The sequence below is a fragment of the Phymastichus coffea genome, unplaced genomic scaffold (assembly GCF_024137745.1).
Source record: "Phymastichus coffea isolate CEN01 unplaced genomic scaffold, Cenicafe_Pcof_1.1 PCOF00129, whole genome shotgun sequence".
NCBI classification, from domain to species: Eukaryota; Metazoa; Arthropoda; class Insecta; order Hymenoptera; family Eulophidae; genus Phymastichus; species Phymastichus coffea.
The window spans coordinates 120,553-139,118 of NW_026706940.1; the positions used below are offsets into that span (position 1 = coordinate 120,553).

At 42.3% G+C, this 18,566-nt stretch overlaps 2 protein-coding genes across 3 annotated transcripts in view; one reads left to right on the forward strand and one right to left on the reverse strand.

The window, feature by feature from the left end:
- On the forward strand, positions 1–15,206 carry LOC131671602 (muscle LIM protein Mlp84B). Of its 2 annotated transcripts, none has more exons than XM_058948148.1 (9): positions 1–159; positions 3,313–3,432; positions 3,774–3,933; positions 6,546–6,669; positions 10,141–10,237; positions 10,367–10,460; positions 12,364–12,660; positions 12,825–13,145; positions 13,235–15,206. In XM_058948148.1, the coding sequence occupies exons 2-9, from the start codon at positions 3,318–3,320 to the stop codon at positions 13,509–13,511; spliced, it is 1,485 nt and encodes a 494-aa protein (XP_058804131.1). In that variant the 5' UTR covers positions 1–159; positions 3,313–3,317; the 3' UTR covers positions 13,512–15,206. The 2 variants fall into 2 exon arrangements, with proteins under 2 accessions (XP_058804131.1, XP_058804132.1); XM_058948149.1 differs by having other exon boundaries at positions 129–270.
- Positions 14,169–18,566, reverse strand: part of LOC131671603 (paired mesoderm homeobox protein 2A-like) — a 25,263-nt gene continuing 20,865 nt past the window's right edge. Inside the window, exon 4 of the mRNA XM_058948150.1 lies at positions 14,169–17,066. Within this exon, the coding sequence (XP_058804133.1) occupies positions 16,668–17,066 (399 nt within the window). The 3' untranslated portion in view covers positions 14,169–16,667. The remainder of the gene's footprint in view (positions 17,067–18,566) is intronic.

Here is an 18,566-nt window from a genome sequence, read left to right on the forward strand (position 1 = left end):
GCCTCCGGTGCACACGTGCCGTGTGCAAAGATCTGTATGACTAGGCCGTGACCGAGCCGAGCGGCGCCATTCGATATCCAGTATTAGTGTGCGGTGTTTGTCCAAGAGAAGAGAAAGAGATTATTCAAGTGCGCGAGACATAGACGATTTGACACACAGGCAAGGGTCTTCCTCTCTCTCTCTCTCAGTCTCTCTAATTCTCTCTTAACCATTATCATAACAGCGGCACGCTCTTTTTTTCCGATCGCTCGGACGGCACGCAAGCTTCTCGTGAGTTTTTCCTCTGCAATCTGTAGCGCTCGCTTTTCGCCGTTCCACCTTGCGCTTGCGATCGCGTAATCGTTCCGCTTCCTCGCGTCGTTACGCAACGCGCGAGGAAAGTGCGCAGCAGTGGCCGTTCGACGTACGATCTTGAGATCCGCTTGGCGAAACGGCTCCCCGGAGGATGGCCTCGCGCCTTATGCATACGGAAATAGCTTTCGCGGGGCTGTGTGCGCGAAATAACCCGAGGCGCGCTGGCGTCCACGCGGCGAAAGTTCGCCAGGGGGGGGGGGGGGCTTATCCGATCTGGACAAAGCGATCGCCGAACGGCCTCGGCGGCGGTCTTTCTGCACGAGATCGATCGTCGACTCCACACACGGGTTTTTCTCGGAACGCGAAAACTAATTACTTGCGACAGCTAAGTAGGCCAAGTAAGCCGTCGCCTTTTCCTTCTTTTATTATTATTTATAGAACGAGGTTTTTTTTCCTCTTCTCGTTGCGCGCGATCGCAGCGAGCTCGCGAAAAGTGCACCGGAGCGATATACCAGTGACTAATGCTCACGATCGATTAGCAATTACGCATTGCTGAAACATCAGTGACGTGGCTGCTGCTTCATTGATTGGACTGCGTAGACTCGTTTAATCAGCCACGATTCCTCGCACGAAGAAATACATTTTTTTTTCCTGGATAAATGCTTCAATTTTCTCTTTATTCCGGGTTGGAAGTTGCACGCGAAATGAAAAATCAATAATTATGCAAACCTATTATTAATGTTCCTGCGCCGAGCGAAATCGTCGCAACGTCGAATCGTCAAATGGACGAAACGACGAAGTATAATAAGTGCGTATGCACGCGGCAGAGCGACACAGTGGCTCGCAAATTTTTGCCCGCGTGCGCGTAAACACAGACGCGTATTGGGCGTTGCGAACGGAAGCGCGCAAAGTAAAAGGCGCGTAAGCAAACAGCATTTCCTATTTACACTCGCGCAAATCTAAATAAAGCATTTTTTAATCCTGATAGTGTGCAAATAGAAACAAACTCTTGCTTGCTCGCGTGTACGTGTTCGCGAGCGCGCGCGACAGCGAGAGAACGATGGGGGGGGGGGGGGGGTGAGTGAAAAAAAACAGCGCTAGATAACTGAAATGGGCGGGTCGTAAGTTATATACCAACCTCGTGGGGGTAGAGAACTGGAGGGAGGCAAAATGCTCCACAAGCGGTGGGGTTCGAGGAAAGCGGTGGGGGCGTGGGAGGAGAAACGGACCGCGAGGATACACGCGCACACACGAGAGGGGAGCTAGAGGATGAGATTAAAAGATGGAAGAGAGTCGGATTCTCTCTTTCTCTCTCTCTCTCTCTTTCCAAGGGTGTTCTTTTTCTTTTCCGAGAGCGATTCTCGATGAGAGCTAATTGAACGTCGCGTGTGACGGAGAATCGAAGGAACATAATGACCGATCGATTTTTTTTCTTTCGGTAAGCCCGATTACAGCAATGCGAAAGAATTTCCAAAAGGGTTTATGAATTTCTTATTGGATCATTCGATTCGTTCTACCGGTAAATTGAATTTGCCCGTGAAAAATTTATACGGCTCACGGTGGCATCGCATTACAAGTGTCTATCTCCGCGACGATGATGCAAAATGCAATTATGAAAATCGGTCGCCACGCGTGCACGCGAAAAGGGCGCCTCGCGATGAGGAGACGCGCGACGACTTCGCGCTGCGAGATCGCACGGGCAAGCGGTATCGAGTTTCAAATATCGACGCCTCGCGCGGAAGAAGAAGGCAAAAGGGCGATCTCTAAATGACTGCGAGCCGTCTGCCTCCAAATACGGCCGTCAGATACACTGCCTACGCCGCGCACGCGTCTACGAATATAGACCGCGCGCGGGCTTGACCACGGAAATAGATGCGGCGCTCCGTCGGCGGATTGTTTACGTTCCATTTTTTCTTGCTCGCACGCGGTTAGATAACTTTCACACGGCGGGAAATTGGAATTCGCTCGATGCTACGTTCCAGCTGAGAATCTTCTTTTTTCAGGAGGGTCGAATTTGAAATACGCATATTCGCACGGGATGTTCGGCGGTTTCGATCGAGATCCCCCACGCCGCGCGTAAAGTGGCGATTGAGCGCGCCTTCCTAGCACGGAGCACAGAACCGCATGGACGGCCCGAGAGTAATGTACCTGAAGAATCGCGCGTACAAGAGGCACTTTACTTTTAGACAATCGATAGGGTTCCATGTCGCTTGCTGAGAGCTCAGCTGAAAACGAGCGCAGTGGACAAACCATGGCACTGTGTCACGCAGTGCCACCATTCCTCATTGCACTCCCTTGATACATAATGTACTTTTACCGATTTCATAATCCACGCCATCTCGAGAAATATATGATTACGTTAACGTGATTCTCAAGTTGGAATGCTGCAAAATTAATGCCGCGAGGTAATGCCGATGTTTAATGTAGTTTGCGTGCTAAAATCATCATTCTATTTATTTGTCAAAGAGAAAAGACGGCGAAGAAAAAAAATGTTTTTCCGTGTAAACGTGATAATTTGTAGCAGCGATGTTTTGCAATTTGGCCGGCTGCCAGGGAAGCTCAACACTCACGAGCAAAGTAGCCTACTTCGTTACATAAAATCATTTTAAAGATAGCATCTGACTAATCCCTTCCGTAATTCGGTCATTTTCTTTTTGGCGATTTTTGAGTTTGATTCAATTTGCGAGACTTGACGCGCTGCGACGGCCGAGCGGGCAAAAATGAGATATAAATATCGCTTTCACGACGCAAAGCAACGATGGCAATTGTAATAACTTACCGTAGCATCGCGCTCACAATCAATGTAAATGCGATTTGGAAAGCGAGTAAATATGGTTACATCCAATTGTAATTGTTTCTCCGATATCTAATTTCCAAATAGCCCACAAAACGGTCAATGTACAAGTCAAATCTCAAGCAATATCTCTCGGAGTTGTCAGCCAATAGCTACGGGAATCAAATAACGCCAACTTTTCAAACAATCATACCAGGAATATTTAATTGGACTCCTTTTTACAGACAAAATGCCTTACAAACCAATCGAACAAGTGAAATGCCCGAAGTGCGGAAAGTCAGTCTACGCCGCCGAGGAGCGCGTAGCCGGTGGACTTAAATGGCACAAGATGTGCTTCAAATGCGGTGAGTAAAATGATTAGACCAAGAAAATATAATGTCGTAAACAGTGATTGATTTACTAGACGTAGACGATGTATAGCGATCGAGCAAACCTAGCTGATCGGTTTGACACTTTCCTTTTGCCGTCGGGAAGAGGTAACGTTAACGCGATTCAGTGATAAGAAGCACGTTACGTCAGACGGTGCTCCGATCTCTGATTATTCGATTGCAATCACCAATCGACTTGATATCATTTTCCAGAATTTTATTTTGCGATCGAAAGATCAAGAAGAACCATCCGAATTCGGTTAGCACGTTTAATTGACAGACGCTCATCATTGATGAACGCGTCTATCCGATTGCAGGCCTTTGCGGCAAGTTGCTCGACTCGACAAACTGCAGCGAGCACGAGGGTGAGCTCTACTGCAGAACCTGCCACGGACGCAAGTTTGGACCCAAGGGTTACGGATTCGGTGGTGGTGCTGGATGCCTCTCCATGGACCAGGGAGATCATTTGGCTCACCAGTGAGTGCCATCAGCCCTCCTGTCTCTATGTCACCCAACGCCCCCCTCCCCCTGCTTCCCTGTCACTATTGTCCCTTTTTCTTTCTTCGTTCTTTTCTTTTTTTTCCTCGTCCCTCTTTAGCCCCTTTGTTTCTCCTCGCGTTCAAGGAAAAAAAATCGTCTCTCTCTCTTACTCTTGAGGCCGAGCATGCGTCCCTATAAGTATCGCTTAACTGGATCACACTTCTTTCTATCCTATAGTCTGTTTTTTATTTGGTTCTTTTCACCCTTTATCCTAAAAAACAAAACAAAAAAAGCAAAAAAACGAATAAAAAAATTATTCAACTCTTGTAAGTCGGTGATGTCGGCGGGCACCTTAAATTTTTTCCTCGTAGCAACATCACCGCCATTGTTGTCCATTTAGTGTTGACGATGAAAAAAAAGTGCCGTTTTCTTTTTTATTTGATCCCTTTTATGTGTGTGTTTTTACCATCAAGTACCATTTTTTTTCCTTAAGAGACGAGCGTCAAACAAAGTGATTATATACTGTCAATGTATAGTCGATGTTCTGCGATCCCCGAAAGTTCTCCGCAAGAACTCTCGTGGATATGCGAACCCGGGTATGATTCTATAATGCATTGTATGGAGATATATATACTCAGAAAAAACAACTTATAATATTTATTATCATTTGATATTATTGTGCAAGAAAAGAAAAGAAAATACGATTTTATTATTATAGAGTGCTACAAAAAAACATACCGACACGTATATGGAAAATAATGTACACACACTTATACGATATTCAATTGATCTTTATCTAAAAAAGATTTATACAAACACTCAGACACAAAATCACTAAACTGCAAAGAAAACACATACAAATTTTTTCTCTCTCTCTCTTTTTAGATATAGGAATATTTGTACCATCTGTAATAAGTGTTACATTAAAAAAAGGAATATCTTAATTAATAAATAACACTGTATACAAAAAGAAACTTGAAAGGACTTGAGCTTTGATAATTCACAAGGTCTCGTTCTCGAGGGACGCTTGTCGTTGATTCGTGCAAATAATTAAAAACAAGCAGAAAAAAGTCGCCTGCAAGCGTTCGCCGGTCGAGTGCCGAGGTGAAAACAATCCCATCCCCGAAATTCCCGCCAGCCCCGCCGAGTTCGAGCCGCCACGGGATGATCTCGCAACAGGGCCCCGACAGTAAAATAGAAACAAAAAAAAAAAACAAAATACAAAAAAAAAGAGTATAAAAAAACACACAATCGAGTATCCCACGCTAAAACTGAATTACTGATGATGGTGAGCACCGAGTCCAATTGTTTTCTATCTCTCTCTTTCTCTTTTTTTGGCCAGGGCGTGAACTATTATTAATTATTTCACTTGTTCAATTGATCAGCTGTTCGCTTCCTGCGCCGAATGTCCTGCACGGCCTTCTTCTTCGACTCTAACCCTCTAACCCTCGCTAACCCTTAACCCCCACACAGTACTCTAGCAGTTATACGAATGTCTTGCGCTCGCTCTCTCTCTCTTGCACTTTCTTTCTCTTTTTCTCTTCTCTCTCTTTCTCTCTTTCTCTCTCTCTCTCTCTCCCTCTCTCTCTTTCTTTCTCTCTCTCTCTCTTTCTATCTTTCTCTCGCTGTGAATAGTTATATTCTTTTTTTCAATGTCGCTATTTCTGTTAAATAAAATTTCCACGAAACTTGAAACAATTTTTTTATCTTATTTTTTGTAATTGGTACGCACCAACATCTGCTTCTCGGCTCTCCTCTCGGGGCTCGGCGGAAGCCACGTCGCGTGGTTGGGGAACACTAACCTTTACTAACATGTGCCTAACAATTAAAGTACAACAAAGTTAACAAACCGCGGACGAGGAACACGCGCGCGTCATGCGTCTGTCTCTCTCATCTGATTTTGTATCATCGAACGTGTATGTGACTGTACGATATTCCTTCTGTAATTGTGAATAACGTATCCCGTACAAGATGAAAGAAAAACAATCGTAACTAACGAAGCGTTGTATTATTGATCGTTTCAGCGTCTGTTCCTCTCCGTAGGTTTTTTGTTGTTATAGCGCCTTATGAATTTTTCTCAACTAGATGTGCTATTGTATCACTTGGTTGGCGTAATTTTTGCAGATTTGTTTCCCTAACTCAATATTTATGAACAACCGAATTTCGCGAAAGCCAAGGATATCAAGACAATCTCTCGTCGACAAATGAATCTTGGAAAGTTCATAATATACCCATGAGCGTCGAAAAGCTTGGCTCGTCGTTTCAGTTCCAAGATAATTTCTTCAACTGATATCGTTTGTCGAGGGGTCATTGGGCTCCAGCGAAACTCGATCGTTGCATTTTTTACCAACACTCTTCTCTGTCAAATTCTATGCTGTTCATCGGTGTTTTAGATCATCGAACGTCGCAAAGAATTTGACTCAACACATCTCCACACTTAGAAAGTTGTGATTGTCATTGCGACCATCATAACTGACTACGCAAAAATGAACGATGAATAGTTTTGTCATTTTCATCGTAAATGTTCATTCACATCACATGCCAACATGAAACAGACAAACTATTGAAAAATTTGATTATTTCGAATGTTAATCGTGTGTATTTTGTAGGGAATACAGAGGTACGAATGCAATGATGGAGCCCCGCGCCATCGCCAAGGCACCCGAGGGTGAGGGATGCCCCCGCTGTGGCGGCTACGTTTACGCTGCCGAGCAGATGCTCGCCAGAGGAAGGGTAAGTTAAGTCGGTGAAGGACGGTGATAGGACGATGACCCCTTTTTTCGCGGTAAAGTCCACTTGCCAATAGGTTACTTGATGATTTTCTTCAAAATTGAATTGATTTAAACTTATATTCAGATTCTTAAAGTATGCTTCTAACCAGAAAACTTTTTTCAATACGAAAAGTAATCTGTTTTTGCATCGGACTAGTTTTCCTTCGCAACTCATACCAAAATACACTCGTGTCCACATCGTACTAACGGGACAAGATAACAGATTAGATTTTCAAAAATTTCATTTTTTAGCATTGAATTTACGAAAAAATATATATTCACGTGCTCCACCGATACCACTAGTGTAAATATTTTCATATACTTGCGGTTGTCTGCAAAGCGGATCGAATTTCTTGCTTTTGTTATTTTCATCATGGTGCAATTCGAAAGCGAAATAAAAAAAAAACAAATTTTACGACGTTTTATTTATAACTTACACGTGAATCAGTTGACAATAGAATTCGAAAGTCAAAAAAAAAAGGTGATCTGAAATGAAAAAATAGTCGACAAATTATGTGAGTCGATAAAAAATGAGCAAATGTCCCAAGGTTTTAATTAAAAAATATAAAAGTTACGATATTTATAGATCTCTCGAATTTTTGGTATAGATATATCTATTTCAAGAAAAAGCACTTATTGCTCTGAAAATACCACTTTTAACGCTACTAGTGACATTTTCAAAAATATTTTATGATAATGAAAAATAATAATAATAATAAAATAACCATGCCCGAAATTTGTGTGGCCCGTGTCTTCGCGTTGTGATCTGTATATCTCATGATCATCACAACTGACGAAAAACCAGGCTCGTGAAACTTGTATATCTACAAGATACTAAGAATGCCAAATGAGCGCGCATTATTATTGTTATTCCGAAGAAAATTGAATTCCTCGCGCAATTCAGTTTTCCCGCAGCGCGTCGCTACGATGGAAATCCGATACCGCGCTAGGGAAAATTCAGTTGTGCGCGAACAACAAATTCCATGTATTTTAATGCAGTCACGGGTTGAGCGATTTTAATTTGATAATAATCGTCGCGACTGCTTACCTTTTTAATTATGCAGCGGCTACCACGAATCGGGTTTAACGCATTTTTTATTTATTTGCCACGACGAGTAAGCTTTTCTTTTGTATTCTCGAAAAAAAATATGATCGGAGCGTAGACAGACAAGAATCTGATATTGATATCGATTTAACTTTTGTATTTCTGAATGCGCCGATATCTTTTTTCTTATCAATATTGCTGTTGCCGTTATGCACGAAATAAAAATCTAACTCGCGAGCTGCACCCGGTAAATTGCGATCATTTCGAATCGAATGTAGTTTTTAATCTATTCAGAATAGATAACAGACTTTCAAAAGAAACCTCCTTACCGCTACTAATTTATCGGCGTTTCAATTGTTCTTTATAATTCTTTTACCGTTGTTATTATTTAATTATAAAATCAAACTATTTAAGAGCTTTAACGGCAATTGAACACGGCAGAGTCGATAGGAAGATCTTATTACTCGCACATACATAATAGTTTTTCAACTTAATCGTTTTATGCATTTAAATTATTTTATTTCTCATTTCATACATAATAAATTTTTAATATTTTGCAAATCCTATCAATTGGAATTTTAAAAGGAATCCGTTACAACGTTGACTAAGCGACGCCCAAAAATAAACGCTCTTCAAACGAAATTCGGACAGCGTGTACACTAAAGTCTTGCAAGCTCGTTTATATTTATAAACAGCGTTCGTCGTTTCTTTTTTTTCGAATTTCGACAGTGGCTACGGGTAATAAGAGAAGTGCTCGAAAAATTGATGTCACGTGCGCGCACGGCTCTCTAAAATTAAGCCAGCGATGGAGTCGTGCGGCGCTTCGCCAACATTCAAATTTCGTCATGGCGTTTCGAGATATATACCTATATTTCGTCAGCGTGCATATGCTCACACGAGTGGCCCTTTTTTTTTGAGTTTCGAAAATGTTTTCGGATCAAGAGAGCACAATATGTAATAGGCTCAATAATGCTATTAATATTGACGCTGTTAATGAAAATGCTGAGCATAAAAGAGTAACGAAAGCAAGAAATTACAGTAGATAAAAAAGTAAATATCGAGCAGCCACGTAGTCATTGCTGCTTCTTATGAATAGGGCTACCATAAACAATGCTTCAAGTGCAAAATCTGTCACCGGACCCTGGACTCTACCTTACATTGCGATGGTCCCGATCGCGAAATTTACTGTCGAGGTATATTTTGTTTATCGTCCTAACAATCAGACCAGTGAATTTATACGAAAGAAACAACAAAAAGATCGAGTGTTTTCTTTTTTGTGTTCCCTTCTCGTGGAACTTTATATATAGTTTTTTTAATTTCCGCACACAAAAAATCCATCCTAATTTTTGTGACAAGCATTTCTCATGATTGAACCTCTAATGATAATCATATGTGCAATAACTGCGTGTACAGTAAGAAAAATAATACTTGGGTCGTATAGACATTTTTCATCGAGAATTTGAGATGAAAAGCAGCGTTGTAACGGCAAGAGACGACTGCAATCGAAGAAAAAGTAAGTTTAAAAAACCCTGAAGAATGTTTTGCAACAGCGACACGCATACTACTGAAATTGTGACTAGCCGAAACGTACGTCTTTCACTAAATGTCAGCAGATCGTTAATCAAGTAAAAGCATCTCGGACAAGTCAGACGCGTGATTAACTTTGAAAACACGAAGAGTTGAGCGATTTCGGGCTTGCATAAGCACCCCTCTGTCCGCTCGCTCGCAATTCTCGCGAAGAAGAAAGAAAAAAGAGAGACAGCGAGACTCGAACAGGACTGTACACAGACGCGCATACATTAGCCCTCGTTAAGTTCATTCATCGTTGAATGGGATGGGATTGAAAGAGAGGCGGGGGCGTGTGTCGGTTTTGTCGCACTCGGTCTATTAGCCCTCGCGACAGCAAACAGCGTTTGCCCTGCACTCGCTGGGCCAATCACTCGGCTCGCGTGTGCGAATGTGCTCGGTGTTTGAGTTTGTTCTCGTCCGCATCAGTCTCGCTCGCGCACAGGCGCTCGTGCACTTTTACCAAGGCTCGGATTTTCGATTTTTCTCAATTATTTCGGGAGCAACGACGAGTCGTTGTAAATACGGATGCTTTCGGAGTTCGCCGTTCGCCGTTCGTCAGATGTTGCGTGCTCGCAGCGGCTCGGAATAGATCTCGTAATAGGATTGCGCATCCAAGCGATAATCAAAGTTATTGTCGGTAGACTGGGCTTGCGAACTCGCAAAATAACAACGTGATCAATACACCATCGGCATTACAGCATGACGTTTCGATGTTACCTATCCGCCCGCAGTATCGTTGAATATACGAAAAGAAAAAGAAACAACAACGAGCAGTGACTAACCAATGTTTCTCTCTCCTGATTTGTGTTCGACTGATAGCCATGGCACAGGGAATGCTTTAAGTGTGGCTTCTGCTTCAAGAGACTAGATTCGGTCAACTGCTGCGAGGGTCCCGACAAGGATATCTATTGCAAAGGTGAGGATGCACTGTCGATTAAAAAAGATCAAACCGAGATATACATATTGACAACTCGAAAGAAAAATCGGAAATCTAATGAAATCGTTGATTATTGCAATGTCCCGTAAATCAAACCTGAATGCCCAGTGTGCTACGCAAAGAAGTTCGGTCCGAAGGGCTACGGCTACGGCCAAGGTGGTGGTGCTCTCCAAAGCGATTGTTACGCCAACGGGTTTGTTAGGTACACCAACAATACATACACATACAATGCGACTCTTTTCTATGACACTTCTTGATTATTTTATAATTAACGTTTTCTTTTTTCTTCTCTCTCTCTCTCTCTCTCTCTCTCTCTCTCTCTCTCTCTCTTTGTTTCTCTGTCAAAAACATGATTATATGATGCGCTTTTGTCTATTTCTCTCTGCTTAACAGCTTGCTATCCAAAGAAATTTGGCCCGCGAGGCATCGGCCACGCCGGGGTCATATGGATCGGGCTGCAGTGCGATATCGAGGATGAGGGGTACGCCGAGCCCCGGCTTCTCTTTTTAGCCTTTATTGTCATGATTAACGAGATCAAAGTACCCTACTTTTTTATGAATTTTCTCTGTTTCGCGTAAATTCCTTTTATTTTTGTTCTTGGTACTTTTGTCTTGTTGTTCTTTTTTTACACTCGTCAGTGGCTATTCGTGGAGACAATTTGTTAATCTATTGATTTAATATTGTTGAGAAATCAATCGCTACTAAAAATTGAGTTACAAAGCTGCAATAGTGACTAATAAAATAATTGAAATCCAAAGTGAGATAAAACATTGATTGGCTGAATAATTATTCTTAAAATAATATTTCTTAGACATGAGCGTTGATTCAGATGAAAATACTTTTAGAAATAAAATGATAAATTGATTAGATTATGAAACTGATTCTCTCCGTGCGAATAGTCATAATTTTTTTCTGTCTTAGTATTTTTATTCTCACGTTATCGGTGCCACATAACGCTATAACGCGCTACTCACAGCTCCATCATTTAAGTGTTTTACCTTCATAATCAGTTCTAGTTATTTTCCTTTATCCAATCACTACGTTTCTGAAAATATTTGTGTGTTATCCATTACACAAACAAATCGTTACCAACAACTTAAGCGATCGTGATAACTCTGAACAGTCTTGGTGTGCTTTTCTTCCTTCACAATGAAAATAACCCCGATTACTGTTATTTATTACTACGACACAAGAAATCCGAGTGATAAATACTACAATTGAATCAAGCATATGTGCACGCCTAACAATTATTTCTGTGGACTTGTTTTACGTCAATAAAGCACGGAGAGTCACCGCGAATAATTCACCGCGGCGGCACTGAAATTGTCTCAGGATTTCATTAGCCGTTGAATTTTTCGCCGCGACATCCACTTCTCCTTTCATTGCTCTCTTCCTTCATTCCGTCTGATTTTGATTGTTTTTGCATGCGGAGAGATACAAGTGGATTTCTAATGAGATTCAGTGCATCGCCAATGGTTGCAGCTCATCCGTTATTCATCGCGGCTAGAAAAATCGAATCACCAGCGGAAATTCGATTGTCCGTCGCGTTATCAGACGTTTCAGCTCGATCGTGGCTTATGTTGTATCGTGGCGCATGTTGAATTATTTCAAACGAGAAATTCAATTGTCTTGATATCATGCATAACACGATTATTAATGAGCCGTATTTCGCTTGTTTTTGGAATACACCGTATAGCTTAGAACCATTGGAAATTCACTTAACTCGTAACAGGATACTTGCATTCAATGCGATGTTTTGTGATGAAAATTTAATTGAAAAAAAAAACAAATGCAAAAATTGTGCTCAGAATATAGCGTTGTTCGATATTTTCGATCTCCAATATTCACCGTTGAATGATTTGATGTTTCGTAACCGACGTCTTTGGATTGTCCAACTATATACCAATCTTATTCGTTCATCGTCCAAGATTGCGCAATTCATATTACACACTTAGGAATAAATGTCACGTAAGTTTAGCTTTTCGCGATAATCAAGATGCAGCTATCCTGTTACAACCACCTCGTTAAACATTCGCGCGCGCGTATTAAAAAAGCGTACTGTAACATCATAAAAGCGATGATTAATTTGCGTATACCCACCACAGTGATGCTGCTCCACGCACGACGACCGTGGATACGGCCACGATCCAAGCGCCACCGGGCAAAGGTTGTCCTCGCTGTGGCGGCGTCGTATTCGCCGCTGAACAGGTGCTCTCCAAGGGTCGCGAATGGCACCGAAAGTGTTACAAGTGCAGGGACTGCACCAAGACTCTTGATTCGATCATAGCCTGCGACGGTCCCGATAAGGACGTTTACTGCAAGACTTGCTACGGCAAAAAGTGGGGACCTCATGGTTACGGTTTTGCCTGCGGCTCCGGATTCTTGCAGACCGATGGCGTCAGGTACGTTCGTTTCTTTTCTTGAAATAAGCTCGTTATTAGATCAGTCTACGTCAGCTCGTTTCTTTGTTATTAATTAAATCTAAATCAATGGAACGGACGTCGGTCATTCGGATCGACAATGCTGTGTTTACGAATGACTAACAAACGAGAGAATAATTTTTCAGCGAGGAAGATTTAATAGCGAGCAGGCCATTCTACAACCCCGACACGACGTCGATCAAGGCGCCAGCAGGCCAGGGTTGTCCCCGCTGCGGCGGCATGGTATTCGCCGCCGAGCAGCAGCTCGCCAAAGGTACGATGTGGCACAAGAAGTGCTTCAACTGCGCCGAGTGCCACAGGCCACTCGACTCGATGCTCGCCTGCGACGGACCCGACAAGGAGATCCACTGCCGCGCCTGCTACGGCAAACTCTTCGGACCCAAGGGATTTGGATTCGGACACACGCCTACCCTCGTTTCCACCGACCCCGATCACGCGCCTTCATAGTCAGTTTCTCTTTTGATTAGCGAGTTGTCGAGCTCGCCGAGCAGCCGCTCGAACGATCCCTCACGTTTTTTTCTCTTCATCGCTGCAGTCTCGAGCCGAAGCCAGAGTTGGGCTCGAAGGCGCGCGACGGCGAGGGCTGCTCTCGCTGCGGCTACCCTGTCTACGCCGCCGAGCAAATGATCTCGAAGAACCGCGTCTGGCACAAGAGGTGCTTCAGCTGCGGCGCCTGCCACCGCTCGCTCGACTCGACGAACCTCAACGACGGACCCGACGGCGACATCTACTGTCGCGGCTGCTACGGCAGGAACTTCGGACCACGCGGCGTTGGCTTCGGCATGGGCGCCGGCACACTCACCATGGCCTAAACAGCTCCTTCCAATCGTTAAACGACGGCTGACCGTCCTTCCTTTTCCCCGATCGCGTGCACTATCGCGTGATTCGAGATTCTAGCGACGAAAAGGAGGGCGCCCATGGAAGATCGCCCAAAAAAACCACAGACAGCGCGAACTTGACGCCCGAACAGGTGCTTTTTCTTTTCTTTTCTTTCTTTTGCCCGAGTATACATAGGTACTATTTACACGCGTCATTGTTGTACTAGAGCACACTAAATAACATAGGATATTGTTGACGAACTCGAGCGAACAATCCACGACGCAATTCAAACGTCGCGATTATAATGTGAATGAAAATATTGCTGTATTTTACTCATGATATTATAAATATTCCACCCTTTGATCCTCCGATGACGGCTCTATCTGTATTTGATATGAAGTAAAGAAATTAAGGGGGGGCGAGGAGTATTGAGTTATAAATACGGTGACAAAAAAATATATTAACTAACGAACGAATTTTTTGTTATTACGGTCATTGGATCCGAAGTCTTTACATTACTTATTTGAGAAATCTAGTAGAACTGGATACGGTAGGATTGTACGAACGAGAGATGCTTCCGTACAATAAAATTTCTTTTGGCATCTAAATTGGTACGGTAAGGTATGGAAATAAGGTTTTCAACGTCTTTCTTTTTTTTTTTAATTCGCTCAATAATTTATTTCACTCTAAAATATTGATAAACAATAGATTTTTCTCTTGATGTAAGAATATTTTATTTTAAGAGCGATATTTGTGCTCTAAAATGACTTCGGGTAAGTTCTACGGAATTTTTTCGACAGGAAAAATTGTTTTATTCATCATCGAATTAACGAAATAAATTCCGGGCTACCCGTAACTTTTTTTATTTACGGAGCCTTGCGATATTCAAAAAACGACGAAAATAATTGACGATGAGAAAAGAAATATTCATTCTAATGCTGATCATAAAGTTTCTTTTCTTTTCACGGTTCATTTTTAACATTCATTCGCTTAATCATCATCTTCATCGCGTGTCACACCTTTGATTTTTCTAATTTCCCATTTTTGCCCTTAGATTCCATTCATCATTATATTAATTCTTTTATTTTATTTTATTTTAAAATAACTAGATTGAATAACTTTTGAGTTTTTACTGGAATGTTGTGTTGCTCGGAAGTATCAATGTTGGAAACTTGTAACTGAAACTTTATATAAAAAATATATAGAAGTTAGTAAAAAAGTTTCCGGGAGTAATGAGCAACGAAGGATCAAGAAAATTACGGGGATTACTCGGTGTCACCGATTTTTACTTGAAAAAAAAAAAAAAAAAAAAAAAAAACAGACATTTTTGTACTCCGCTGCTATCATAGATGTTGATAGCTACCCAACTTGTCCATAGCTAAAATTGAAAAAAAAAGCAAATAGTAAAACCGGTGTAGCTCTTTTGCACTGCTTGTAATCTATTTTTGCAATTTTCTTGGGAATTTTTGTTGTTCTCATTGGTCAATGAAGCAACAGCGACAAAATATGAAGAAACTCAAGATTTAACGATGACGTTGTGAATATATGATAGATCGTTTTATTATGATTTACACTCGTAACTGCACTGTAAGTATATCATCTCATCCAGAGCGTAATTTAATGTAACTACGACTAAGAATGAGAATTGATTTATTTTAAATGAATATATCAATAAAAAAAATTTTAAATAAACTGCCTATACTTTTAATCTTTCCGCATGGGAACAACTGAAAAAAGTAGTAAGAAATGAAAGAGGTTGAGACAAAAATGAAATGTGGTGTAAAACACTAATTTCATATATTTATAGCAACAACTGTACAAGTTCCAGTCACACATAATGATATACTTAATAATAATTAACCTTAGTTCTTGAGAATCGCCGTTTATCGCATTTTATTCTTTCGACACGCGCATCACTCCTTATATAAATTTGCACTGAGAAGACTAATTCACACAAGTCATCGAGAGTCCGAGATATCGGTACTTTGGACGAAAAGTTTGCTTATAAGTTACTGATGGCTCGGTTCTCACTAAAAGTTTCAACTCCACGGACGAATATCATTCCAATCGATTAAACAATTACCGACCTAACAAGTGTGTTTTCATTTTGAACAAATTAATAAACACTCGAAAAAGAAAAGATAAACAAAGTGAAGTTATTGTAAAATGTACTAAATGTGATCATATTTTTATAGGCTATCTATACAGATGAGTTTTATAAACATATATCGTACGTACGTAATATAATGATTATAAAAAATTTGCTTCGGAGGTGCAGTGTAGTATGTGTTGTACGAAGGTTTTTATATATCGTGATCAGCAAAATTACAATCTTTCGAAGCACGTTGCGATGACCTGTCTCTGTCGCGTGTAGTATGAAAAAAAAATGATGTGCTACAGTTACATTCACTTTAGTTTCTGTATATTCATGAAAAATAAAAATAGTACGTGTTTTCTTTCTTCCAACGAAAAAAATTCTTCTCAGCGCAAATATTCACTCGATACAGCGACGAAAACAACTAGACTATATGTACAATGTCCGGAGACGCGCGTTCGTGATCTAGGTACACACTTTTCTTTCCAAATACATTTCATGGTATATCGGATGGCTTTTGGTGTTCTAGAGAAAAAATTCATTTCTCGCAGTCTAAAACGAACGTTAGTTTACTTCGTGATACATGTTGTTTTTCTTTTGCTTGCTCAATGGTCATTTAATCTAAGTTTCACATTACTTATTTGTTCTTTTTACAGCAGTGGTCATTCAAGTGTCCACTCGAATTGAAATTAAGAAATGGAGAAGGGAGGGGGAAGGGGATTACTGATCGGCGAGGATATATTTTGAAAGCTCGCGCTAGCCACTCGAAACGCTGGCAAAGAGTACATCACTCGCTCCAAAAATAAGTGAACCGTCGTTATACGATCAACTAACGGAGCTACACTCTGATTTTTTGTCTCAAAATACGTGTTCAAATGATTCAACTATATTCTTGAATGATCGAATCGCTAACGAAATATCGACTATGCAACACAACGCTAATTTTACCCTGATTGTTGAACAAAAGCAAAGACGATGACAACGGTCATGTGATCGCTTCAAAATTTGGTCGAAGGAAAGAAAGTGAAAATAAATGAGCGACCTAAAGCTCTCTTCAATATAGATTCGCGGTCTTGAGGGGCAGCGGATCCAGCATGTAAGGGGCGAGAGCGCCGGAGAAGGGTCTTGGACTACAGGAGCCCCAGGCGGCGCCGCCTACCCGACCATTCGGCGATTCGTGCTGCTGCGGTTGTGGCACCTCCGGGTGTTTCAACAGATTCTGACTAGCAATGGGCTTGACTTCCGAGTTACTCGCAGGACTCGCGGGACTTCGTGGCGAGCGGCCTTCTGCCTTGACGTTGCCCGACAATGGACTCGGCGCCGAATTTCCGCCGGCGGCGCTCGTCGAATTGTTGCTGTCCAGGGCAGGATTGGACGGCTGCGACGAGCCGGACTTCTGTTGGGCCAAACGCTCTTGCTTGCGAAACTTGGCACGACGGTTTTGGAACCACACCTGCCGGCAAAAACAGATCAACCGATTAGTTCGGTCAATTTTCCATTCTATCTCGCGAACGGCATGCAGAACGGAGGGGCATCGGCGGTGAGACGATTTATTTTATCCCGCTAAAAGCATTCTGTGCTTCGATCTTCGAGAATACGTCGAGCGTCTTTTTTTTTTCATTTTTCATGGGCAAACATCGATATGAAAGCCCCATGAATATTTGAAACATCCTCGCTAGACACGCAGAATGAATAATAATGACGTCGGGTTTGGTCGTGTTGAAAGTCTCTGCGTGTTTTGCATAAATCACGATAAGTCGATATGATACCCGCAGCGCGTCGGTGTCACGAGTTCGACGCTCACTTAATCCCGTGTCTAAATGCGTAATCAACTTGTAACATCTCGCCTGCATAAGCAACGTACCGCCGATATTCTTAATAACCGTCGATAATTTCATCACCTCCTCTTGCAGAAGCCAGATATTTCATCAATTCTAGAAGTATCCTCCAAAGAAGAAGAGAAAGATAAAAACATGATCGAGTAATCAACTTTGTTGGAAATGAAATCGAATGATAAAGGAAAACGTCAGCGTAACACAGACAAAAAAGCAGAGGGGGGGGGGCGTCGGGCTGACAATAGTATTTTTACGGCGGGCCTCGTTATCGCCTAGTTTCTCTATCTCTCTCCTTCTATCGTGCAATCGCCGAAGAGAGGTAATTGGCTGCCCCGTCCGGCAAATGAAATATTTAACAAATAAAACAAACGGAGCGTTTCGCTTCGCTCTCCCGCACACACGGCCGCGCGGTGACCTGCATGATAAAGCAGTGGATTTGTGTTTGCTTTTGCTCTCTCTCTCTCTCTCTCTCTCTCTCTCTCTCTCTCTCTCTCTCTCTCTCTCTCGGCTCGCCTGTGTGCCCGTATCCGTGTGATCGGAGCAAACGCGCGCACCCTTTTTGAGCCGCAAAGGCCTCCTTTTTTTCTCTCCCTCTTGATGAAATGCCTCTGCTAGACTTTTGTTTCCTCGTGTGAGTGCATTTTACAAAGCGAATTTCGTTTTATTCGCGACTACAAACGCGCTGATCTGGAAAATCAGCCTGACCATGACGGAATGAATACGCGCGGGGCATCCTTTTAGTATACGTCCTTGACAAAAACGAGCAAAGGAAGAGAAAACGAAAGGCCTCCGTTGAATAGTCGAGCGGACTATTTCCCGAGCTTGCTCGGTCCTCAAAACACGACTAAGATTAAAAGCGCAAAACTGCGCGTTAATAATTCAGCAAGGGATTCTCGCGTGCTCTCCATCCGTATCCCGCACAGACATGTGCGTGAGAGGTCGGTACGCGCAGCCTCTGGCAGGGAGATAAACGTGATTGCCCTTTCCGGGACGTACACGGCAAACACACGCGCACGCACACGCACGCCGAATATTGGATTTTTATCGAGCGGGTTTTGTTTGTCGCCGGAGTCGACGACTACACTGCAAGCTCGCTTTCGCTTCGCCACGCATGCTTC